We start from the raw sequence: 27,187 nt of genomic DNA on the forward strand, positions 1-27,187 counted from the left end.
GTGTAACTCGTGGCTCATCCTCCTCACATTTAAGGAACCTGGCTTTCTCCAGGGTAATTAACCTGGCTGCTGGCTTCACGCAGGGATGGCGCTGCGAGGCCCCGAGGCCCCTCTGTGCCCAGCCCCCTCCCTCATGCCACTCCGTGAGCCCCAGCCTCGGCTCTCTGCCAGCCCTCGGTGCCAGGCATGTGCCCCACCGCACTGCAGGAGGATCACTCTGCATCACCCAGGCCGACACCTTCCTCTAAAACCACAAGTTCACACAGATCAAGCCAAAAGGACTCAATCTTTAATACCATAAACAAACACAATCATGCCCAGGCAGGTTGCGGATTTCAAGGTCACGTCAGGTGACCCAGTGCTTCGACCAGGCACACACAGTTCTGCGTCTCTAACCTACAGCCCGAGGGAGGTCTCCAGAGTGTCAAGGTGTCCTAAGAAGAAGCCAAACTTGATGCACAGGTAGGTCTCCCCCGATATTTAAGTGAAAATAAGCAAGCACAGCTCTCACTGAGGTGTGGGATGGCTTTGATCTGATGAGGTTAGGTCATCTGCCACGGCTTCCCAGTGGGGAGTGCGTGGCCCATGGTAGATGACTGTTAGACAGCTGTCCACACGTGGAGCCAAGCCTAGGAAGGCACCGGCTGTGGACCTGAGGGTCCTCCAGAAAGAAATTTCTATGGTAAAGCATGCAGAAAAAAAAAAACCACTGTAGGAAGAAAAACAATGTATACATATAGTCTATTAATAAGAACTACAGTGTGTCAGATAATATGGATCATTACTATTGGTGTATCATGGTTTCTGGTTTTGCTGTGTCTGTCTTGAGAAGGTCCCTCTATTGAAGAGTAAAAAGTTATTTGCTCCATTCAGTAGGTTATCTTGTTAATATGCATGAGGAAAGTGTTAGTTAGGCTCTCTGAAACACCATACACAGTATCTGAAAATAAAAGCAGTATTTTCAAGCTACTATCTTGATACATTTTACATCGATAAATGTACCTATCTGAAGACCTTCGGCAATTCTACTTTAAAAGACAGCATTCAGATTTTTCTGGAACCTGGCTCATTGCTATCCAAACTGGATTCATTATCAACCCGTAATTCATTTCTTTTGTTCTTTACACTTCTATAATGAGGTGTCTGGATTCAAGGTTAATTATGTGAGAAAGATTATGTCAAGAAAAATCAATTGTTTCATTCTTCAGATTATAATTTTAGCTTAAACCTCATTAAATGATAACTTGCTTAGCTGATACAGTTTGATATTTTATTACAAGGATTTCTGGCCCTCCTCTTCAATTTCTTGAAGATGGTAATCCTCAAAAGTTTAAATTTAAATAGGATTATGTACGTAAAACAGTGTGAAAGTTTTCACATGGTAGCTCGCCTCTTCTATTGGCATGTGCTCCCCGTAAGTGAAATAATTTCAAGTGTTTACCGAGAATTGAGTTTATTGAGAATTATTGAGCTAATCAAACATAGACTCTTTAGAAAACACATATTGTATTACACAGTCACGCATTGTGACAACATGAGTTGAGAAACGCATCTCGTGACTTTGTCACTGGGCACATATCATAAAAAAGGGAAGTCACACAAAACACGCCAGTGGCACTGCTAGGCAATGGAACCCGACGAGAACGCCGTCACGCATCTACCTGGCTGATGCACAGCAACGCGGCCCACGATACAGGTCTCTGTGGTATCTTTTTTTTTTAATACAAAAGTCAGGCTATCGGGCAACTATACTAAAAATCTGAAATACAAGAACCATCACGGGGGTTGCCTACGGAGTTTCTAGGAAAGACTATTTTATGCTGTGAGTGATCTACAGGAAACAGTTAAGGCAACCGACAGCAGGAGAATAAAAAGCAGATAAGTAGCTGTTCTAAAATTTTATCTGCTTTAATGAATAGGATTTTTTTAAACCTCCCATACTAGTATGTCAGGTTCATTTTGGAGACAACAAATACGTCAAGAAAATTCAAAATATCTCAAGGAGAAAAGCATTTCTGCATACTTTTTAATGCTGACCATGGTGTCAGGACAATTTTAAATTTTTACTGAATTAAAGTGTGTATGTAGTATATGGGAAGGATGTGTTTACTCACAGGCAAACTGCAGAGTCGCTTCTCTACTGAGCACACTTCCAAAGGTGTTGGAGGCTACACACTGGTAGTGGCCGGCATCCTTCACCTCGCTGGGGCTGCTTATGACCAGGGTGCCGTCCAGCAGCCGGTAGCGGAAGTCACCTTCCCAGTCCACCTCTGTTCCATTCCGGAGCCACCTGAGAAACGCGCAAGACCCCAGGGTGAGAACTGCTGAGACACCCCAGCACTCGAGGGAGAGCGGCTACGAGTGCCAGTCTACCTGCAGCGGGGGCTGCAAAGAGCGCTAGTTGGCAGGGAGCCAGTCTACCTGCAGCGGGGACTGCAAAGAGCGCCTGTAGGCAGGAGTCAGTCTACCTGCAGCGGGGACTGCGAAGAGCGCCTGTAGGCAGGAGCCAGTCTACCTGCAGCTGGGGACTGTGAAGAGCGCCTGTAGGCAGGAGCCAGTCTACCTGCAGCTGGGGACTGTGAAGAGCGCCTGTAGGCAGGAGCCAGTCTACCTGCAGCTGGGGACTGTGAAGAGCGCTGGTTGGCAGGGAGCCAGTCTACCTGCAGCTGGGGACTGTGAAGAGCGCTGGTTGGCAGGAGCCAGTCTACCTGCAGCTGGGGACTGCAAAGAGCGCTGGTTGGCAGGAGTCAGTCTACCTGCAGCAGGGACTGCAAAGAGCGCTGGTTGGCAGGAGCCAGTCTACCTGCAGTGGGGACTGTGAAGAGCGCCTGTAGGCAGGAGCCAGTCTACCTGCAGCGGGGACTGTGAAGAGCGCCTGTAGGCAGGAGCCAGTCTACCTGCAGCTGGGGACTGTGAAGAGCGCTGGTTGGCAGGAGCCAGTCTACCTGTAGCTGGGGACTGTGAAGAGCGCTGGTTGGCAGGGAGTCAGTCTACCTGTAGCTGGGGACTGTGAAGAGCGCTGGTTGGCAGGGAGCCAGTCTACCTGCAGCTGGGGACTGTGAAGAGCGCCTGTAGGCAGGAGTCAGTCTACCTGCAGCTGGGGACTGTGAAGAGCGCTGGTTGGCAGGGAGTCAGTCTACCTGCAGCGGGGACTGTGAAGAGCGCTGGTTGGCAGGGAGTCAGTCTACCTGTAGCTGGGGACCAGTTAACGGAGCCTGCAGGCAGAGAGTCAGTCTACCTATCACTGGGGACCGGTTAAGAGCACCGGTTGGCAGGGAGTTAGTCTACCTATAGCTGGGGATAGTTAAAAGCGCTGGCTGGCAGGAGTCAGTCTGTTTGTAGCTGGGAACTGTTAAGAGCGCTGGTTGGCAGGAATCAGTCTATTTGTAGCTGGGGACTGGTTAAGAGTGCTGGTTGGCAGGGAGTCAGTGTACCTGTAGCTGGGGACCGGGTCTCCATGAGCTTCACAACTCAGGGCTACCTTCTTTTCTTCAGAATCAGTTGGGAAAATGATATCATCTGGCTCCTGCACGAATACTGGCCCGTAGTCCACGCTTTCTGTGGGAAGCACAAAGGTCAGGTCTCAAGACTCATCAAAATAGCAAGCCTGGTCCAGCCCCTTGATTAATATCAAAGAACCTGGCTCTCTCTTCATCATAAGTAGGCAAACTTCCAAAAGCAGGAACAGCTAACAAATTACATGTTTCAGTAAATGGTAGGAACTTACATTACATAGGACAAACATCTAGACTATTTATGCACTACTATATATATGCACTATTATATATCTATATCTATATGTATCTATATATATATACATACCCACCTATAAAACCATTGCCTTTATGTTTCATATTCTACAGCAGACCTAAGGAAGATAATACTAAAAGCAAACATTTCCTAACCACATATCCAGGACTAATAGAGAATCTAGTATATACACTGAGCAACCCTAGAAGAGGGGCTACAGAAATATCTGATGACAGAAACAGAGCGTGGATGGGGGCCTAGCTTCGGGATCTAACAGACATGGCATGGCCTACATATCTACCAAGTAAGCATGCATGGCGAGTGGGTCTCACTCCAGTCTTCGTGCAGGGAGACATGGAGGGCTGAACTTCTGATTATTCATGAGCTGTGCTCGCAGCAGAAGGGACTGTGATCAGTAGCAGCAAGCCAGAGATCAGCAGGCTGGGAACAGGGTGGCCACAGTCAGAAGTCCCGTTCCACTGCATCCTGGCATCCACTTTGCAGAAGTGCGGTCCCTGCGGCTCTCCTGGGCCGATGCGGGCTCTGACCCACGCAGGCCCCAGCTGTCTGCCCAGCTTCTCCCCGAGGAACGCTCACCAGGCTGAGGTCCTCTGTGTTCTTCTACCACTTTCCTCAGCCTTGTTCTCTGTGTTGCAGGGGCCGCGCTATGCTCAGTCTGTAGCACGTTTCTGACCGTGTGTTATTAGAGTCACTTCATATAAATGATACACGCTATGCACGGGGTTCTGAGTAGGCACATCCTGCTTCACCAGTGACTAAAGTCGCCTACAGTTGATAGGACGCTCTTCATGTAGGCATCTTCCGATGGACTGATGAGTGTTTCCCAGTTTTTGCTTCTAAGGATACTCTGCAGTGAGCTGTGGGAACCTATCTTCTCACTGTATACACGTTGGGACAGTGTCGCCAAGATTCAAAACCAGAAGTAGATGGCTTCTCCAGATTGCTCTGAAAACTCGCTCGTGTTTCTCAGACAAACCCTTGCTCTACCTGTGGCACTTCCTGAGGCACTTCCTGTGGTACTTCCTGAGGCACTTCCTGTGGCACTTCCTGAGGCACTTCCTGTGGCACTTCCTGTGGTCCTTCCTGAGGCACTTCCTGTGGTCCTTCCTGAGGCACTTCCTGTGGTCCTTCTTCCTGTGGTCCTTCCTGTGGTCCTTCCTGAGGCACTTCCTGTGGTCCTTCTTCCTGTGGTCCTTCCTGTGGTCCTTCCTGAGGCACTTCCTGTGGTCCTTCTTCCTGTGGTCCTTCCTGAGGTACTTCCTGTGGCACTTCCTGAGGCACTTCCTGTGGTACTTCCTGTGGTACTTCCTGTGGTCCTTCCTGTGGTCCTTCTTCCTGTGGAACTTCCTATGTCATTTCCTGTGGCACCTCTTCCTGTGGCACTTCTTCCTGTGGTGCTTTGTGACTTAACTCTGAGCGGGAGAAGGATGACTTTCTGCTCATGCTCTATTAGTTTTCTCATTTTTCACAAGAGCTTGTCAGCTTCAGGTTTGCTCTCTATCAAAGCTAAAGGGAATTGCCTGACAAAAGCCGTATGCCAGACTCTTGACAGAAAAAGCATTCGAAGTCACACCTGGCTAAGAGTTACCGAATGCTTGGGTACAGAAACAGCGGGGAAGATTATTTGGACAACAAATGATCTCTTGTTCCAGAGAATCTAAAATATAGTTTAAACTTATCAGCAGAGAGCTTAACTTCTATTAAGTTGTTTGCAGACTAGAGTCTGGCAATCAAAGCGTGGTCTAGACCAGAGGCTGTCCGTAAGTGGGATCCAGTTTCACTCCCCGGTCTTTGAGAAGGTTGTCCACCATGATTCTCACGTTGATCCACACATGTCAGATCACAGTGCAGATACAGAAAAATGACCTCTTTTTTGCCAGTCCTGGGGCTTGAACTCAGGGCTTGGGCACTGTTCCTGAGCTGTTGCTGCTCACTTGAGCCACAGTGCCACTTCCAGCATTTTCTGTGTATGTGGTACTGAGGTATGGAACCTAGGGCTTCATGCATGCTAGGCGAGCACTCTACTACTGAGCTACCTTCCCAGCCCCCACAAAATGACTTCTTTTTGTAGGTACTATTTGAGATGAAACTCATTGTTTTTGTAGTAAAAATAATATTCAGGTTATTGGTCCCCAAAGAAAATAACCTCAGATTGAGGCCTCTCCAGAGAACAAAATGGCTCAATAGTTGTCAGTTTAATGGATTACCGCTCCGTTTTAAGGTCCAGGCTCTATGAAATAGACCACTGATGGTTCACAGGCATCACAACCAGTATGAGCACTGACAGTAGGCACTGTGTGTTTACCACGCACCTGGCTCATCGTACCTCCCAATGCTGCTTTCATAGGTTTAACTCACAATTCTTAGCTCTATTTCTTCTACCATTGTGAGGTGCACTGTATCCCATTTGGAATAAGAAAACAAATGAGAAGATTGCTAGTTGGTAGTGAAAAATGATATGAGTCACTCAGAGTTCTAGACATCGACTCTTCCACATCATCTCACAAATGACCTCCATTAAAATGTGAATCCAGACACAAAATGCACGTGCAGACACAAAGGACAAAGTCAACAGGACGATGCCTAGACACAAAATGACAGATACATTTCTTCCCAGATGGATAAACACAGATTCAGTGTAAAATCAGAAAGTTTAAATTTATGTCAAATACCTTGAAAAAGGAAAAGGCTGAAAAATCTATATACCTCCGACACTGACATTTGAATCTTTAACATTACAAACTTTCCAAGCAGTTTAATTCCTTGAACCAAGGTATCTTTGAGTGTTTACCCCATCCTCACAACTGCAAGGCCGCCCAGTGTGCTGGCCTCCGAGCCGGTGAAGAGACAAGCAGGACCACTCACAGGGCACGTGAGCGGTAAGCCGTGTGGATGGCACTGTCCCGGTCTGCTGCCATTTTTACAAACCAGCAATTTCTGTCACATGAGTACTGACTCATTTGACATGAAATCAGGAAACACAAGTTCCCACCTCCTGGCCTGGGTGATACAGGCATCTATTGTATATATTTACCAGTTAATAAACACGGGCGGCCTAATCACAAGCTCCTCCTCTTCCCCCTCAGGTCATACTACCTGACCCCCCCCCCTCCCGATTGCGGTGGGTCTGGACAAGACTTACTTCCTGTTTCACTCCGTCCCTGCAAGTTCCTGTCGCTTACCGTCCGGTTTGAAGGCATCTGAGGAGTGGTAGAGACTGATGGGGGAGTATCGAGGTTGGGGAGACCCTGGCCAGCCAGGTGTTCCCAGTGCAGGGCTGCTGTATCGTGGTCTGGGCTTTGCACCAAAGAGCGGTGAGGACGAACTCTTCTTAATTCTTAATAAAGCAGCATAAGGTGTAGGAAGGCCAGGAAGAGCTTTGGCATATTCTGTAGAAGGAAAACCATAAAGCAATGATCTCTGAAGGCTTAGTTTTTTTTCAAGGAACTGTGGGAGTTGCAATTTGGTTCACACTACAATCAGAGTGGGAAAGTAATGTGTTTCCATATTGTAAATAATTTATTAAAATTCTACTGGCTGTAATAATAGTCAAGCCCTATGATTCTCTGTCAGGAGTATTTGGGAATCAACGTTTGAGTCTGTCTTATAAGTACACTATCCATTTGACACATTAACTCAGTGCATTTTTATCATTGCATGAGAAAATGTCAATACAGATGGAGTCCTTGTCAGCTGCCGTGTATTATCTGGATGGAAATGTGTCTAAAGACCTACAGCTCCTGCATCCCATGAGCTTGGCAGTCTAAAGGAACTCATGGAGTTTGGTCTATGTGCTCTGCTATGATCCATGTAGCTCACATGATCAAGTTTGGAAACTTACACAACTCCCAATCTTAGTAATTCCTAAGAAATTTCCTGTCCATATGTTAGTTTGCTTTCTGAGACATTTGGTTAGAAAACACTGCAGGGTCTAAACTGACTCCCACCGCCTCTGCCCTGTGTCCACAGGAGAGGAGCATGGGACACAGATCCATTTTCACAAAAATAGGAACTCATTCCTACAAAGTTTCCACAGCACTTGGGAACTGCTAACATACTACAAAAATCTTGTCTTTGTTAGTAAGCTCTCTCATAATAAAAAATCGCTTACAATGTCATGCTGTCTCATAGCTAACGTGGGAGAGGAGAACACACACTGGGCATGAAGGTGTCAAGTGAGGTTGCACAGGTTCCGTCCTGTGGAATTACAAATATGATTTCTCTGAAACTCAAGGAAAGTATGTCTTTAGAAGCTTTCCAGTTCCAGCAGACGTCATGTGTGAGCTGGGCCTGCAGGAGCCGTCCAGATGCGAGGACCGATTCCCCGGGAGCGGCTGACTTTTCCTGGGCAGGCTGTTTGGGGACGGGTGATGGGCACATAAAATCTCCCTTAAGGCATGGAAGCAAATGAACACTTCGGCCCCTAGAGGATAATATAATGGAAAGAACTAATTTTCCTTTAGGGCAGTTTGTAGCTTCTGAACCTTTCTCTTGTCTGCATTTGAACTGTGTGCTCCAATCATTTATAAAGAGGACAAAGTAGCACCACGCCAAACATAAAGTAGTGAACTATGGCTTATTGTCCTTAAAGCTATGTATATGCTTTGAATATGTATATGCTATGAATAATCAGTAAAAAAAAAAAAGCCTAGAAAACTGTAATGAAGTTTTAGAAGCCAGGGTCGCCCCACATCCAAGGTCCACAGGTGGTTTGCAGCCTGCACTCGGGGAGACAAGTCTCAGTGTCATTGGCTGTGAGTCCACCCAGATGCTCACAGACATGTCTCCAGAAAGTTCCTTCTGTCTGTTCTCTCCTATCTACACAGACGCTATGGTGAGCTTGCCCTTCCTGGAGAGGAGTGGCGGATGGGGCGGACGAGCGGGAGCGGCGCTCTGCTGCACTCCCGGCAAGCTGGAGCCGCCTTCCCCCCAGCAGCCCGGAACAGTCAGACACCAGCGCATCTACCCCAGGCTCACCTTCTAGTCAACATGACTGAAAAGATAGCCCTTCGCTCCATCCCCAGGCTCTGTGGTGAACTGGACACATTTCCCCGTGGGGAGCGTTACTGAGAGTCAGCGCTGGGTTGGGTTCATCAGGCCAGGGCCATCACGCACAGACACAGGTCGTCAGAACTGTCTAAGTTCCCGGCCAGGATGTGGGGGAGTCTGGGAGAAGTGCAAAGCTAAGTGACTCGGAAACGTTTGCGTGTCTAAGACCTCCCTTTCCTTCACATCTCAAACGTCCTGTTTCCCTTGGTTTATTCCTTCTTCACTAACGGTCACTACTTTATTCTCTGAACGGCTCCTCTCCTGATTCCTGTCATGCCTTAGGAACTGCGGTAAAGTCTGCGATTGGGCCACAAAATGGGAGCCTGAGTACCAAATCCCAAAGCTCAACTTCTCCTGAGGAGCTGCAAGAGTGGACCACGGAACCGACGGGGCATGTAGAGTTTGCTAGTGGGTATATTTCCACAAGTAAATTAGGCAAAAACACTTAGCCACTAACGGAAGCTATGGATTAAAGAACAGTCCGCATCTGTCTGTACTGATGGGATTGCATTGGCTACGGCAAGACCTGCTCCACACCCCTCCGTGTGCACCTGGAAGGGAGAGGAACTCTACTTTCCTTCCAGAGAAAGTTGGCGCATCTTTAATAAATACCGACACTGACAATGTCAGCGGAATCTCTTCCACATTCCTCGCTTCTTCTTCTATTTTCTCGTTCTACAGAGATGAGACCTCAGGGAATGTGCCATGCAGTGATTTCTAAAGTGGCCTGAGATTCTGTGATGAAACTCAATTAACCTAGTGCCCCATGCAGGAAATGCTGGCTCCGAGACGGGGGAGTAAATATGAATGCCTTCATTAAATATTTCCTGATCAAATGACCCAGGGCCATTGCTGTTAGATTATTTAATAAAATCATCGCCTACTAAGTCAAAACGCCATTGCTACCACTAGCAGTCTTGGGGATAACAGCATTCCTTCTCATTACTGAAAAGGTCAGATCATAGGTAAGACATTACCACTGAATGTAAATAATATTAATGAAACAAGATTAGGACATAGAGAAGTAGGATTTCCTTATGGCAATATTTATGAATTAAAAAAAATAATATGTCAGTATAATAAAAGGTACATTTAAGAGCACTTCCTCTCTTTCAATATTTTAAATACTCTTGAATTTTCCGATACCAATCCAACTTCAGAATTCTATTTATGGTCACAAGGGATTAGAAGTCCTGAAAAGATGGGTAATGTGGACAGAATATCACAACTGGATTCTGTACTTCAACCTTTCCACAAGCTTCTCACATGATGATCTGATCATTCTACAACTGCATGAGGGCAGGAAAAACACCAGAAATCCTCGGAATGACAGAGCTCTAATGTAGATTCACTCATTCCCTATACATCTAGCTTGATTTTGACTAAAATAGACTGTAACAGCAACAGATTCATGGCTCTTTAAGAATGTGAATGCTAGCCACTGAGCCCAAAGCCAGGCTGGGCAAGACACCGCCAGGCCCGTGACCCCACTGAGGGCAGCCCGCCCAGCCCAGCACGGCCACGCCCACACGACTCCTTGCAGAAGGAAATCGGATCCCTGACCTTGCTGGGTCACTGCTCATGCAGTCCTTTCCCAGTCCTCTCCCGGCGAGAGGTAATGTTAATGCTGCAACTTTAGCCGAGGCTGTTCTCTGGAGCTAGCGAGGAGCGACCTAACACCTCAGTGGGGACTCACGTGGGAAGTGCATTTAGAAACGGTTAATAATTTATAAATATTGTGCATTCTTTCAACTTTGTTTGTGCATCTTGGCATCTTTGGAATAGCCGAATTCAGATACACTCTACATCTCAACTCAGCATTTTCCCCAGGAAATGTATTATGTGTAAACTTTACAGCATTTTAGCTGTAGGAGCAGAGCCCCGAGAATGAAACTCAAGCACCAAAGCCAGACACAGAAAGCATAATGGTATCAACACGTAAGGGAAAATATTAACAGCACTGCACTTCTACTGTTCTTTCTGTAAGATTGAAAAATAGATATTCAGGGCAAGCAGAAACCATCTTAAATTATTTTTACGGCTCTGAAGATGCATTCTTTACCTCTGAACTCATAATGATCTTTTATGTGTTGGAGAACTTTATCTTCCTTTCTAAATAGCAAGTGCCTAGTGGTATGTTCAGATATATCATGAAAATATTACACATTCAACTGGATATTATATACTTATTTTGAAAAATTATATACTTTTAGTTTGACTGACTGGAATATTTTTCATAGTTGTTACAGCTTTTCTATAATATTTATATAACATCTCCTTAAAATGATACAAACCTAATATGCATTCCATTAGATTGATATTTCCTTCATGATAAGAACAAGAATCACTGAGGAAATCAGCAAGGGCAGGAGCTGGTTGTAATGGAAGAATACCCTGTAATTTTTGGCTAATTAAAGTTTCAGTGGAGTTTTAAGTCTGTACTGATCATATTAACTTCTACCTTTATTGTCTGTGTGTTTACAATAGATCAGATACTATTTGTAATAAGTTAGAAAAGCAGATGACATTGTTTAGCAATAAATGCTGCAATGAAGAAGTGGACGGAATGTGATTTTAGAATTTACTCTATGGATGTGTAAATAGCGAAGGTGGTGGTTTCATGAGGTTAGTCCTGTGTAGAATCTACGTGGTGTGGGCGCCACCAGCCATGGACCCCGCGTGGAATTGCAGCTCAGGGTTTTATCAGTGGAATTATAAGTGGCTAATAACAAAGGCAGTGGGGCATGGCACACACACACACACACACACACACACACACACACACACACACACACACACACACACACACACACACACACACACACACGGTGATACACAGGTGAAATCTGCTCTGTACCCAACACAGGAAGGTGACAGGAAACACAAGAGGTAGCAAAATAGCTACCTCTGCCTTCAGAGTTTTCAGAAACCCAGAGGTGAAAAACACAGGAATGGCTACCTCCAGGGAATCTGGGCAAACTCAGCACAGACCTGCACAGAGAAAGACTTTATTTCAGTTTTTTTGAAAGAAACTATTTCCATCTTTCCAGGGAAGTATGGGAACTGAGGTTCCATCCAGACAGCCTGTGTGTGGGCAGGAGGACTGATTTCTGATTGGGCCTGGCAGGAGATGAGCACTAGCTGCAATCACCAAGGAGAGGAGCATGTAGTCAGGCAGACTGTGAAGAGATGCACAGTCTCCTCGTCCCCAGGCTGGCAGCTTTAATTATTTTTCAAGCAGAGTCTCACATTTTTACCAAGAGCTGCCAGACTCAGACCACCATCCTCCTACCTACAGACTCCTGCAGTTTACAGGTGAAAGCCCAGTAGCCTGGCTGACCTTTCAGTTTTGTTGAGATGGCCACAGAGTCACTTAGCTTGGTGCCCAACACACTTTGTAGTGGCTGCAACTTTTAATATCATAATGCACAAGTGTAATTCTGACTCCTTAGCTAATGTTTTTCTTCTTCCTTAAAAAAAATGATAGTTGGTCAGTGGCTAGGCCTCGATGACATTTATCAGCTACCTAATTAAAACATAGACTCTTTCATAATAATTGCAAATGTGACCTTCACTTGTGCATTTTGCTTGCTAGCATGTTTAGCGAAATGTCACAAAGCACCCTAACCTATTCTTTCCCATAATGTTTAATTATGCTATATTGAAGATTTTCCTCCTTTGGTTTCCAGGGCATGTGGACTCACAGAGCTCCCTGGAGAGCAGTGAGAACTCACACAGCTCCCTGGAGGGCAGCGAGAACTCACACAGCTCCCTGGAGGGTGGGGAGCTGGGTGCCAATGCCTAATGAGCAGCGAGAACTCACAGAGCTCCCTGGAGAGCAGGGAGTTGTGCCAATGCCTAATGAGCATTGAGAACTCCCTGGAGGGCAGGGAGCTGGGTGCAAATGCCTGATAAGCAGCGATTCAATGCTGTGTCCAGCTGCCGAGCGACCAGCAGGAATGTGGAAATTCCCTCAGTCACAAGTTGCTTTGGCTTCATCCTGACAACGCTTCGCCCGCCCCCATCCCCAACTCCACTCAGACAAAGCCTCCCAGCACGGGCTTGTCCCTGGACTTCTGTGAACACAGCTCAGGCCTCCTCTTCCCCTCCCAGCCTCACAGATGCTCCTCCTAGACACTCTGCAGCAGTGAGTGCCCGAGCCCTCCTGCTCCAGCGCGGAGAGCACCTCCAACGCCTTCCTTCCTCCTCAGATCATGCCCAGGATTCACGCCAGCATTCCACGGGTGTGACCTTGAGCCATCCCGGCACAAGCCTGCCCCAATACGGCCATCATTTCCTTTGCCCTTCCAAGGCAAAAGCCAAGTTTTCTTCTGAAACTCAAAAGATCGATTCACTACTTCTCCAAATTTATATATGCCATTTCCTGTGTTCTCTGTCTCCAATTTTAGCTTTCAATAATGAATTACTTGTGGTTCTCATATGAACCAGGTCACTTTTGCTCTGCATGAAGGTTTATTCTCTAGTCCTATAAGATGTTAATTATGAAGAAGTGGATATTTTATAAAAGTATAATTTGAAAATAAAATTTATGTACAAAACTGCTAAGATTTCCTAAAGAACTTTAACTTGCATAAAGCACTTTATAAAATATAACTCCAGTTTAAAGCATATTTTCAAACTTATTTAGTACATGGATTTGTATTGTATTTTAAAAATATTTTATGCCTCCTGTAGATTTTTCCTATCTGTTCACTTAACTCTGGGGCTGATAAAGGACCTTTGCTTTGTTGAGAAGCTCTTTGAGGACAGCTGCACGAGTACATAAATTTAATTCTCCCATAATATACTATACTCAGATTATCTGCACCTAAAAGTGAATTCAACATACTACGGTAAAACCCAAAGTCTGGGTGAACCCATACCATTTGGAGAACTGGCATGCCATATATAATTTTAGAGTTCAAAAAAAGTCCTTTAAATATGGAAAGATGTCTTAATCTAACTTTTTTCGGTAAGTTGTATGCATGCAAACATCACTCTAGCTCTCTTGTGAAAGTGCTCAGCTGAGCTTGGGAATTCTACCAGGAGCAGTAACACTGCATGTCTGTTCACCTCAGGACATTTAACTTTCGGTTAGTCAATTTACCACTTGCACTTTCCAGAATGAATTAAACTATCACAGAGTTAAAAATTAAATCCTTATCCATACTGGAGTTTATGTGACCTTCTCACTGAACGTAGCGTACCTATCAAGCGTGTAGATCACTGTTTCATATAAATAGGAGATTACAGACATTTTTACTCTGTTATTTTCTAATGTATGTTGCTTATCAAATTTTAGCGGGTGAGTTAAAAACACTTTACACTATCAGTCCATCTCTCATACAAACAAGGGAGGATATTATTGTGACCAAGGATTTACCACACATGAACCTTATGAGGGAGGAGAAAAAAACATTCAAGAGACAAAATTTATGAATTAGGGAGTATTTCAATCAGTATAAAACATATTCCAAAATGAAAAACATGAAGTAAAATGTAAGAACTTCATAAAATGTGCAAAGAATAAAAGTGGCTAGAAGGAAAGTGATAATTATTTCTAGAGACAGAGCACAATATTTTCTTGAATGTTTCTTAGCATGTTATATTCTATAACTGACATTATTATATGTGAAAAATTCTGACAATTCATTTCAGACTCCTGAAACTTATTTTTCAAGTTCAAATTCCAACCATGCTGTTCATCAATCTCTGAGTCTTTTCAAACTACGGATGATATTAATTACTCCACAATGGCTGCAGAATAAAGAACTTCCAAATATAACTTAGGTTGGGAGCTTTGTTATTATTGTTTCTAAACCTGTGATTACTAGGGAGCTTAGATTTCAAATGCCTGTGATGTATCTAGTAATCAGGGTATAACTCCGCTTTGCAACTCTTCTTGTTTTCCCTGATGACATCTGAGGTGTGAGACTGTACATCACAGTAATGAAGAAAAGGGGTTTTTGTTTGTCTATTTTTGCGGGGGGAAGGGCTGGCCCTAGGGCTTGAACTCGGGTCCTGGGTGCGGTCTCTAAGCTTTTTTGCTCAAGGCTAGCACTCTAGGATTTGGGCTCCAGTCCTGCTAATGACATGTTGAAGGTTAATTGGAGGTAAGATAAAGTGAGGTGGATTCTGGGAAGTGTTCAGTGCGCTTCTCTATGGCTGTGGGAGGGGCGGACACAGCGGGAGGGGCGTGGGGTTCACCCCGTGTCTGGGGCTCTGTAGGTTCCTGGCTGTCCTGGCATGGCACGTCACAAGGAGCAGCAGCATGCTGGCCGAGACCTGACCCACGCAGCATCTGTGCGGTGTGTGCTCTGCGGGAGGCCCCACCTCCCCCACCGCAGCCCCGGCACACGTCCTCCCCGAGCGTCAGCCTCAGGCTGGGACGCTGAATCCCCCCCCGGCACTTTGTTCTCTTTTCTCTGTGTGTAGGACCGAGGCCCGCGGCGTCCTCGCTGTCAGGGACGCAGCCTCGTGTGGCACCTCACATGGGACCATTTTAGAAAGAAGATATCTTAAATAATAGACACTGGACACCTGGACTAGAAACCAGAGCGTCCGGTTTCCAAGTGGACCCCGTGTGGAGCAGCAGGAAGTCTGCTCCTAGCTCTCTCCGTACCCAAACAGACGGAACTGGTCTGGCAGGGACGCCACGCGGCTCTCCACGTGACCACACCCCCACAACGTGACGCTGCGGTGTCCCTGTTACCTGAACTGGCCACTGACGTGCGGTGCTCTGTTATCTGAACTAGCCACTGACGTGCGGTGCTCTGTTATCTGAACTGACCACTGACGTGCGGTGCACTGTTATCTGAACTGGCCACTGACGTGCGGTGCACTGTATCTGAACTGGCCACTGATGTGCGGTGCTCTGTTACCTGAACTGACCACTGACGTGCGGTGCTCTGTTATCTGAACTGGCCACTGACGTGCGGTGCACTGTATCTGAACTGGCCACTGATGTGCGGTGCTCTGTTACCTGAACTGACCACTGACGTGCGGTGCTCTGTTATCTGAACTGGCCACTGACGTGCGGTGCTCTGTTATCTGAACTGGTCACTGACGTGTGGTGCACTGTATCTGAACTGGTCACTGACGTGCGGTGCTCTGTTATCTGAACTGGCCACTGACATGTGGTGCACTGTATCTGAACTGGTCACTGACGTGCGGTGCTCTGTTATCTGAACTGGCCACTGACGTGCTGCCGCAGCGACGCATCTTCAAGCCCAGGAGCCGGAAGAGGGCGCTGCAGACCCCACTGGACATCAGAACGTGGAAAGGAGGGTCCGTGGGATTAAGGCCTTTGTGTCTGTCAAGACAGACATGGAGGCCACGGAAGAAAACCAGGGCCTAGAGCAGCAGAGGAGACTAACAAAAGACAACAATCTGCTCCTACCCTTAACATCCATTAAACCTCAGTGTGAGTTGTGTACAAATCAGGAATGGTCTCTTGAGCTTTCTAAACACTGGACAAGGGAATAGAGTATACTCAATGTCTACTGGAAAGAGGTTTTTTTTTCCATTAATGATTTGTAAAATTTGAATATTAATTAGATTTCATTGCATCTTGAGTTAAAAGTTCCTCCTCCTGAAGATCCCTCCTGCTGCCACCCCTGCCGGGCCTGGGGGGCTGGCCGCTCCTCCTCCGTGCCCAGCAAGCGCGCTGCTGCCTGTCCAGGCCCAGGCTGGAGCTCCCGAGTTCCCACCCAGGTGAGGTGAACGGCTTCTCAGCCATTATTCTACACGTTTTGCCACAATGATCAATACACATGCATTAAACTTAAGTTACAAAATGGATAAACCAAGAGAATGGTAATCACTCCAAGTACAAAGGAAAAGCCAACGTAGAATACTCAATTAGTGATAAAATAGAAAATCAATAAACAAGACATGACTAAAGCGAGCTATTGGCTTTTCTCCCAATTGCCCTATGTGTAACATGACATAGAGACTCAGTATCAGTGCAGTCTCCAATATTTTCACTGTATTTAAAAATATTCATAAAGGATTGTCTCTTTCTGTGAAAATGATTGGAACATATTGTCAACTTGTGAAAAATGTAACAATAAAATTTTCCTTTGTATATAATAAGTATTAAGTACAAATTGTCCTTTCTAAATTTCTTCTTTTTGCAGAACTTTCTTCTTTAATAATATATATGTTTATTGTAAAGACACTATACAGAGGGGTTACAGTTACACAAGTAAGGTAATGAGCACATTTCCTATGGAGCACTGTTACCTCCTCCTTTGTTTTTCCCCTGCCATCTCTTCCCTCCTCACTTCCTTGAATCCTCCCCGCCCCACCAAAGTTGTAAAGTTAATTTTGAACAAAGTGTCTTGTACATCTCATTGTTATAAAGGGTTAACCTATATCCTTGTTTCAGCATTTTGATATTTCCCTTCCCCTCCCTAAATTAGAAAAACGTATATATAAGATGCAGGGCACTGGAATCAAATACAGTGAAAACAAAACAGAGGTTATACCATGGGGGAAGAACATAGAAAAGAAACCAAAAAAAAATCACATAGTACATTAAATACAATAGCAACAAAGATAAATTGTGTCCCTATCTTGGGGTTCATTTTGCTTAGCATCATCTTATACCAGACAAGCAGTAAAGGTCAAATGCTTTCAAATTTCTTGACATTTATCTTAAAATGGGAATGTGAAAGAAAACAATTGACAAACAAAAGCATTCTTTCATTTAAAGTGATGCTTAGCTAGCATTACAAATCCTAGTATAAGACAATTCAAAATTCCACCTATAAAGTATAAAACACATATATGGTATTTCTGTGGATGTCTCTGAGACAATAAGTCTATCTACATCTCTCCTAATTATCCATATTCCCAGAACACTCTGAAAATCCCATGAGCACAAACATAATCCTTTTAGACAGTTCTTGAATATATGCTGTACTTTTCCGCGCTGGCGGGGGTGACCAGGGTCTCACAGGTGTGAGGATCATGCTGAGCCGCTCAGCCCCAGCCCCAGCCTCTCTCTGTTTCCAAATGTTCTTACAATTTTTTTCCTGACAAAAGGTCTTGGACAGACAAACATGAGTATAATATAGCATTATGTTTCTTTAAATGGATTACATGTCAACCTTCCTTTCCAAAATGACATAAAACTCACTGGCAATGACATGGTGAACAGATATTGAACTAATCCAACCAAATATGCCTAGAAGCCTGGCATCCCAGAGGCTTTTGTATTATTCTGCACGATTCTCCATTGCTAAAAGACAATAAAATCGTAAGTGAAAAGGGCTGCATTCAAAAAGCAAGATGTTTGCCTTCATAATAGCAGTGGAATGGGAACTGTGTTACCAGAAAACAGGGGAGTGTCATCCCTCAAGGGTATGTGTTTTCTACGGCCAAGCATCCTGCCGGCGGCAGGTGAAAACCACCTTATGTAAAAGGTTGGATGGTCCTGGCTATCCTCTCAATAACAAAATTAATTTCTATTCTAAAGTGCCCCAGGGCAGTATTAAAATGCATAGGATACACAGCATAAATGACCCGATGATGGACAACCATCAAGCAGGCACCTGTAATAATGTCCATAAATCAGTTTAAGGAAGACAGACAGAGGACGTTTTGTGAAATCTGTAAGCTTGTGTGTTTGAGTAATGCAACTAAGTCCTAACTGGAAATACTGTGTGGAACAGCGTGAGACCTAGAGAAAGGTAGCTAATTTCTTGGGGGACTGAGCTAGGTGTGTGGACATGGATAAGATTCTCCTTTCAAGCCAGGGTCTTTTCACCTTCAAAACTCACGTCATCTCTGATGATAGATAGGCAATCTAGTCTCTCTTCAAATGCCAATTAAGATTCAAGTGCCTGACTCAGTGGGTCCCGTCTGTGTTGGGTGGCTGGCTTGGGAACAAGAGGGTCTTTTTGGGTGCTGACAAGGATCCATTTCTAGTTTGATTATTGGTTCCACAACTGGCACTTACGGCAATTCACTGAGTTGTACATTATGACTGTAGGCTATTTGTGTGTTTACTTTATCTCTATGAAGCTGTTTGTTATGTGTAGTAGAAACAGTTTTCAAAATGTCTAGGGCAATTCTTCATGACTCCATTGTTGGTAAAGCAGTCACAAGTTTTCAAGACTCGGTTATCACTGAGTGCTTGTAACTGTTTAGGGACCCCTGCAGTGTACTTTTCCTAACAAAACACAAGCTTACCGCATGGTGCTGTCCTCCTCCTGGAATCTCAGCACCAGGGAGACAGAGAGAGAGCACTAGGAGTTTGAGGGGAGCCCGCGCTATGTAGCAAACTCTCGAAAAAGAAATGAAATGCTAAAGTTCGTGGCTGATTAGGGGGCTGCTGAGGGTCAGCACCGGTCACTTTCTTCAGCCCCTTTCCCGCCATGGAGACCCTGTCGGGTGCCCCGGCCTGGGTGCAGCGCCCCACCTCCGTGAGCCAAGGTGGTCATCCAAACCTTAACAAATCATTCCAGACTTTACAGGGGAACTTGAGCCTGGCTCCAGTTCTTTGCCAGAGTTGCGTGCTCTGTTCACCCAGTTGGTCTTTGGGTTGATGATTGACCCCTTATCCTCACATATCCTTAGAAAGCTCTGTTAAGCTTGTGTCCAGTGAAGCAGAGTTCCCATGTTGACGCTGTCAGCAAAAGTCTCCAAAGAGCCAGGAGATAAAGGGGGAAACCGCAGTGGACTCAGGGAAAATAAATCTACGCATTAGGAGATGAAGGGTGGAAACACTGCAAGTTCTCAAGGCAGCATCTGGCTTTGGCCTTAGGAAGGGAGGTGGAATACTGCAACCTGAATCCCACTTCAGCATCCTCTACACAAATGCCGCCGCCAAAGCCCTGGGGGACTTCACCATCCTCTACACAAATGCCGCCGCCAAAGCCCTGGGGGACTTCGAGGTGATCGCTTTCCCACCACACGGATCTCGTGAGGGGAGATGAACCATTTCTAGGCAAACAAAATCTCCTGCCGCATCGTCTCTTCTACCTCATCGAAGATGAGATGTGAACAAAAAGGATTGTGTGACCACTGATCAAGACATGAAAAGCCAGCGAGAGCAGACCCACCCACAAGCCTGCTTTGAGTGAGCACTGGAGGACTTCATCTTAAATCTAAATACATAGAGTCAAGTAAGAGGGAATGCTCAAAGTGTGCTTTAGAGTTTTTAGAAGTTAAACCCAGCCCCAGTATTGTATAACAGATGAAACAACCCCATCATATATTTTAGACATAACTGCACATAAAAATAAATAAATAAAGCTAGGCATCAGTAGCTTAGGCCCATAATCCGTGCTGCTCAGGAGGTTGAAATTGGAAGAGTGTGGTTCAAAGTCAGTCTGGGTGGGAAATTCCATGCGATTCCAATTAATCACAGAAAAAGCCAGAAGTGGTGCTGTAGCTCAAGTGCTTGCCTTGAGCACAAGGAGCTTAGGGACAGTGGCTAGGCCAGATTTCAAGCCCCAGGACCAGCAAAATAATAATAATAATAATAATAACAACATAAAAGACTTTGATCTTTATTGAACGAGATGTGGCTTGGTTAGTGATGTTTTGGATATCATGATTCTTTATGTGATGTCTATCCTGAAACGTCAATCAGTAATAAACCACACTGAATGCTAGGGGCTCAACTCAAGAGCTCTCCTTCAGGAAAGGGGAAAGGCTGCCCGAGAGGGAGGCTGGGGAAGAGCCATGTGGCTGTGGCTCTGCACTACAGGGGAGGGCTGTGTATGCCCACAAGGTCCCCTTCCTTTGTTTCAATCTGTCTAACCTGCCTTTAGAACAGGTCCAGAGATACCATCTCTCCCAGGAGAATCAAAGTGCCACAAACTAGAGGCACACATGTCAAATACCTTTCCCTTCTGACTAAATGTGAAGTCTAAGTCATTTCCTATATATTTGTGCCAAATATTTTATATATCCAAGAAGAAATCATTACACAACCCAAATTGTGAAATGCAAGACAATCTGGGTTTCATATAAACGGGACCATCATAAAGTTAAAGGTAGATTTTAGATCACAGGGCCCATAAGAGACAACACTGAATGCTCCACAGAGCCCTGCAACCCGTGCTGGACTCGGCAACGGGAGGCATTGGACTGAGGTGAAGACTCTCTCCATGTGGGCAGTATGAGAGGGGGAGGGCGCAAAGTATCAAAACTAGAGGAGTGAAACTCCATCAGAGGCTGACCACCTTCCTTTTGTGGTGAGCAGCTGGGAATATTCAGGGCTTGTGGCCCATGTGGTCTCAGTCACAAGTCTTGCACTTGCTCTGTCTTGTGGAACAAAAGCACCACAGAAAACACACAAATCAAAGGACACAGCTTTCATCCAAAGAAAGCAGTTGAAATTATCCATGAACCTCAGCTTTCATTCTGTTGGACGAAAGTCGTGTTCAGGCAGGTATTCATGTTACTTTTTGGTAGATCTGAGAATATTGCAAAATAAGGGGGGAAGAGCACGGCAGTAGAGATGACCTGCTAGGTGATATCTGTTACAAAACGAGTATGACACTGCGTTTAGTGAGACACGCGTGGAGGTTGCCGTCTGGGCTCGGCCCCTTAGCAAGATAAAGAGAGATCTACGCAGATCCATGGCTTCAGAAACAAACACCATTTGCCAGAGAGCAGAACTGAACTTTATTCTCCTTGACCCTGGTTTCTTGGCTTATAAATGTAAAATTACTAGAGATGAAGAGAACACAAAAAAGACTTTCCAGAAAAATGCAATTATTATTTACCGTATTTGAACTTATACTATTTTATTTACACATTGCATCTTAAAAAATGTTACTGAAAATTAATTTTTTTACTTGCACTCTATGTGAACTTATTACCCTGTGACAGCAAAGTACACACTAACTAGGTAATTGAAGAATTATTTGAAATTGTTCTTTGTAGACATACTTCAAACAGAAAGAAACTTCACGCTCTAGCTCCATGTTTTACACCCTGACTGTCTGCCCTCCACCTCACTGATCTTCACATTATCAAAACAACACTGTGTCACCAGGGTGACATGAAAAATGCAGAGCTCAGGGGCTGGGAAGGTGGCTCAGTGGTAGAGCGCTTGCCTTGCATGCATGAGGCCCTGAGTTTGATTCCTCAGCACCACATAAGCAAAAAGAAAAAAGCCAGAAGTGGCGCTGTGGCTCAAGTGGTAGAGCGCTAGCCTTGAGCTGAAGAGCTGAGGGACAGCGCCCAGGCCCAGAGTTCAGGCCCCATGACCGGACCAAAAAAAAAAAAGAAAAAAAAAAAAAGAAAAATGCAGAACTCAGCCCCTTAGCTCTTCCTCATTTGTAGATTACAGATAATCAGAGAGGCGAAACGCAACCAAGGCCCCGTGGCCCAAACACAAGTTAGGCTCTTTAGTCACAGAAGCACTTAAATGGTAGAAATGTCATAGAACCACAACCGGGTCCTGAGTTTTACTTCTTCAAACCAAGCCACATGTGGCATTTGCCTGCGGTGCGGGCTGGGTCAACTGAGAAGCTGGATGAGTCCTGTGTGTCTGCGCTGAGCCTGGCTGCACCGGTCCACTCCAAGGTGGTAACTGGTGACCTGCACAGCTTCCATGGAGATTCAGCTTCAGCAGCCCCAGGACGGTGGGGGAGGGTGCAGCCAGGCCTCTGAGTAAGGCAGCCACCAGCCTGTGTGTCGTCTTCAATCCTGATTCCTTTAGACAGATGCTGCCTGTATTTTATATTCCATAAATAAATATTTATCCGGGCAAAGAAGCTGGCCTCAGGCTTAGTTTTTACACAAAAAGTATCTACTGGATGTGTAATAACACTTTAAATTACATTTATTTTAATGGTTTGCTCCTATACAGTGACAAGTGAGAAAATGATAAAACTTTTAATGTTCATCAGATTTAAGTAAAAATGATGATTGAATTCAGAGGAAAACACACTAAGTAGGTTTGCATGTAACACGTAAAGATGACAGGGGTCTGAAACTGTTTACTGTGTTCCAGAGACAGGGAAATCACAGCAGTGGTGCCTGAGGGACCAAGGCTTAGCTTCAAATGAGAGACTTCACTGTGCCCAGCGGGCCGCTGACACGGGGCAAATCCTTCCGCGTGTTCAGTAACTGTGAACATCTCAGTAAATTCTATAGGTGCCTTTATGTATTGCCAAAGGTTAAAATGAGGTCTAGGGCTGGGGGTAGTGGCTCATGTCTGTAATCTAAACAACTTATGAGGCAGAGATAGGAAGACTGTCCAACACGGCCAGCGAAGGAGAAAATGGGGAGATCCCTTCTCCAAAGAGCCAGCTGGGTGTGGTGGCACTGTGAGGGGACCCCAGCGAGAGGGCCAGGCATGTGGCACACACCTGCGGTCCTGGCTGCTCCAGAGGTGGGGCTCAGCCCCGAATATTGGTGTTTGAAGCGTGATTCTTCCTTAGATAAAAAGAGTAGGCCTGAGAGAGTTAATGCAAGACTCTTCTAAGATCGGTGAAGCTGGGAAGCTTAAGTACCTTGAGAATGGGTGACAATGTTGACATTTACCCAAGCCTCTGTGTAAATGTTCAGAGGTTTTTCCACAGCAAGTCAGGTGAGCAGTCCATGCGTCCGTGTGTGTTTAATGAGACAAGCCTGCTTTCTAGTGATCTTAGCATAAAGAAATACCTTCGGCTCACTCTGTGCTTTGATTTGTGGTAAGACGCAATCCACCTTTCCTTGAGCTTCTTCGTACTTTAATAGCCTTTGGTATTTATATTGGCAGGAAAATAATAGAAAACTGTCTGTGAAATGGCTATGCTAATCTATGCAAACAACGCACAGTCACGTGACGGCCGCGCTCTCCGCCAGCAGGAACCTGTGCGGGAGCAGTCTCACTCACGGCCTCACACGTGTCATCCTCCGGCGCTCCCTCCACAAGTCAGGCAGAGCCTGCGCTGCTCCCGAGACAGTCGGGTTTGATTTATACTGTCATGTCATGCCTGATAACAACAGCGTGGCAACAAGCGGCCAACCCACGGGCTCCTTTTACCAGACTCTGACTGTCCAACTGGAGTGGCTTCTAGCTGGTTGTGTCCCGGCACCCGGCGGGGCAGGAAGGCAGGACGGCTCCCATGTGTCCCCAACTTCAGTGATCACAAGACCTTTAAAGAAAACCCTAGGTACTAAGTATTTCTCAACCTCCATGTGTCTGCCGGCGTTTAGTGGCTCACATTTGCTGCTACAACACCCACGTTCCCTTGAGAAGTGTACTTCATAAAGAAAGGCAGCTTGCTTTTTATGGAAATAATTTAATACATTTTTTTCATAAATTTGCCTCAGGTCTGAAATTCACAGAACAGAGAGTATCATGTGGGTATAAGAACATGAAAGGAAGGTTGAGAGTGTGGCTTAAGTGGTAGAACACTTTCCTAGCAAATGTGTGTGTGTGTGAGTGAGAGAGAGGGGGGGGCAAGAGAGAGAGAGAGAGGAGAGAAAGAGAGAATAAAAAAATTGGCAATAGACTAAGAAATAACCACAAACAGGAAGACAACCCAATAGACATATGTTATCCAACATTAAAAACACAACCACTTAAAACGCAATAACAAAAGGGCTTCATTCTAATGAGCAAAAGACCTACATAGACTTCCTGCACAAGCCACTTCCTGCCCGTTTTCCACAGGGAGAGACGGATGCGTTCTCCTTCGAGAGAAAGCAGGAATTACTGAAGAGTGCAACGCAAGTTACTATTTCAAGTGTAGTACATCCCCTACTTCCAACTGAATACCATACTTCTCCTTGGGAATAAAGCATTAAATTAATGACGAAAGTCATCATCTTGTCCCACGCACACTTTATGGTGTAATTGTGGGAAGAAAGTATCTCCCTCCTTCCACTCTGCACGCGGTACAGTTTATACATTAGTTGGCTCATTAATTGAAAGGCCACAGTGTTTTTTATGTAGACTGGCTTTAATGTAAATTGAGTCCAAATAGTTCAATTTCACTTTCTAACCACATTTCCAGAGGCAGAAGCAGATGCTCATGTTGAAGATTGCTCACAAAAGGTCTAATGAGATGAGAAAGTATGAATATAAATTGCACCTTATCTCTCATGCTTTAAGAGGGAATTTTCCCAGAGATTAAGTTTAGGGAGGGATGGTTCCTGAGATGAGTGTAAATGTTCACACTTAATTTCACTCACTTCAAGTCTTCCTTCTATTTCCCGCCGTGGAGGATCACCTTTGCAGTGCAGTGAGATTTTGGAAATGTCTTTCTTTCCAGTAAAGCATGGCTAATGCATCATCTTCCCCTTCCTCCCCCTTACAAAGAGGCGAGCGCTGTCCTCAGCTCTGGGGACGACGGACGGGGTGAAGACTGCTCCGCTGGAGCTCGCGTGCCCGGTGAGTCATGATGCTGACCCAACAGACGCTTACAACTCACCCGACATGCAAGTCCAGGCAGACGCTTCCAACCTCCGAGACTCTCCTCCCAGTCACAGGAACTTTTCTTATTCAGAATTAGGGTGGATATTAAATCTTCTGTTAAAAGCTACAACTATTTTTAGTGAGGCGGCTTGGAATGTTACAGAGAATAGTATCTCAAAAGTATACTGATTTGGTGTCGATTTAAGTGTAACATTAATCAAGGAGATGAATACCTATACATTGAAGCTGTAAGACACTGAACGAAACCAAGAAAAATACAAGGAAATGGAAAGATAGCTTGTATCATGGATTGAAACCGTATTTTAAGTGTCTGTGTCACCCAGAAGCAATGCAATTCTTAGTGATGTTCCAGTCACCAATATAACCCCATTAGAAAGTCTTCAGGAAAACAATGTGTAGATTTCACAAAAGGAGAGAAAACAAATTTGGGATAAAAATATTTGCTAATATTATCATGAGTATTAAAGAAATGTAGAGTCAGTTTACACTGACCTTCTGGAAGCATTTAGAATGCTCTATTTTTTTTTCTTCAGCCCTGTTTTGCCTTTGTTCTCATTATGATATTGATAAGGTGAATGGGGGAAGACTGGCAATCTAAGCCAGCTGTGAACCGTGCCCAAACCCACAGCACACATTTTATGCCTGCCAATATAAACACTTAGTGGAGGAAAGTTGCTCCGATGCCGAGTAAGACTTATGTGTGTTTTTTTCCACTTTCTGTGGACATGATCAATGTTGGCAATCAATCAACAACTCAGAGGGATTGATCTTTGTAATTGTGAAATTGAATAGTAAGGAAATGAAGGAATAGAAGGCCAAAGACAAGGCCTCTCTTAAACTTTAGAATTTAGCTCTTAAAACAGAGCTTTGGCCCTGCACTAGTGGCTCAGGCCTATATTCCTAGCTTCTCAGAAGGCTGAGATCCGAGAATCATGGTTCAAAGCCAGCCTGGGCAAGAAAGTCCAGGAGACTCTTATCTCTAATCAACTACTCAGAAAAAGCTGGAAGTGGTGCTGTGGCTCAAGTGATAGAACACTAGCCTTGAGCATAAAACAAAAACAAAACCAGAGCTTTGCCATCAGTAGAGAAGCCAAGTGTTTCCCTCTTCCCACCAGTGTGGGTTAAACAATCTCACATTTTCCTGTGCCAGCGGCCTGGACCACAGACCATGGCTCCCGGGGCCACCACATGAATAGGTACACTACCACTGCCTGTGTCTTCCCAGAGCTGCTGCTCTCTGTTGGGTCTACTGTCTGTAAAAAGACCAACTCTGGTCTACAGAGCGGCCAGTGCCTTTTTCTCCTCTGTGAAGGTGTCAGGTGGACAGGGCAGTGGTGTCATGTGGACAGGGGCAGTGGTATGGACAGGGGCAGTGGTGTCATGTGGACAGGGCAGTGGTGCATGTGGACAGGGCAGTGGTGTCATGTGGACAGGGCAGTGGTGCATGTGGACAGGGCAGTGGTGTCATGTGGACAGGGCAGTGGTGTCATGTGGACAGGGCAGTGGTGTCATGTGGACGGGGCAGTGGTGTCATATGGATGGGGCAGTGGTGTAAGGTGGACAGGGGCAGTGGTGTCAGGTGGACATCAGCAGTGGGTGGCGTTTGACCTTCCACGGCTAAGGCAGACCTGCTGTTATTAATGCCCAGCTTTGTTTCAAAGTGGGGTGTCTGGTCCACCATTCCTCTGCAGTGCGTGGCTGTTCCCTTTTCAAGGTAAAGACCTGGCTTGGATCGAACAAGGCCCCAAACTCAGCCTACAAAACATCTCGTGTTGCATTTCAGCTTAAGCTGTGTTCAGTATTTGCACTATTATGCATGTATGTGAGGAACAAGAGAAGAATTAATGTATAGGAAAAAAATCTGTTGAAGCAGATGAGTTTAATACGTACCTGGACTTTAATCTTTATTTTGAATTGTTAAAATTACTTTCTTCTACCATCTTCAAGCTATTTATACCTTATTTTATAATTTCA

General features: G+C 45.3%; 1 protein-coding gene across 1 annotated transcript in view; it reads right to left on the minus strand.

Annotated features, from left to right (window-relative positions):
* Positions 1-27,187, minus strand: part of LOC138824468 (contactin-5-like) — a 356,854-nt gene that overhangs the window by 183,270 nt on the left and 146,397 nt on the right. Inside the window, exons 4-6 of the mRNA XM_070018361.1 lie at positions 6,954-7,160; positions 3,435-3,558; positions 2,115-2,290 (exon numbers count right to left, since the gene is read on the minus strand). Of these exons, the coding sequence (XP_069874462.1) occupies positions 2,115-2,290; positions 3,435-3,558; positions 6,954-7,160 (507 nt within the window). The remainder of the gene's footprint in view (positions 1-2,114; positions 2,291-3,434; positions 3,559-6,953; positions 7,161-27,187) is intronic.

Source organism: Dipodomys merriami, unplaced genomic scaffold (genome assembly GCF_024711535.1).
Source record: "Dipodomys merriami isolate MVZ:Mamm:240054 unplaced genomic scaffold, mDipMer1.0.p SCAF_129, whole genome shotgun sequence".
Taxonomy (NCBI): domain Eukaryota; kingdom Metazoa; phylum Chordata; class Mammalia; order Rodentia; family Heteromyidae; genus Dipodomys; species Dipodomys merriami.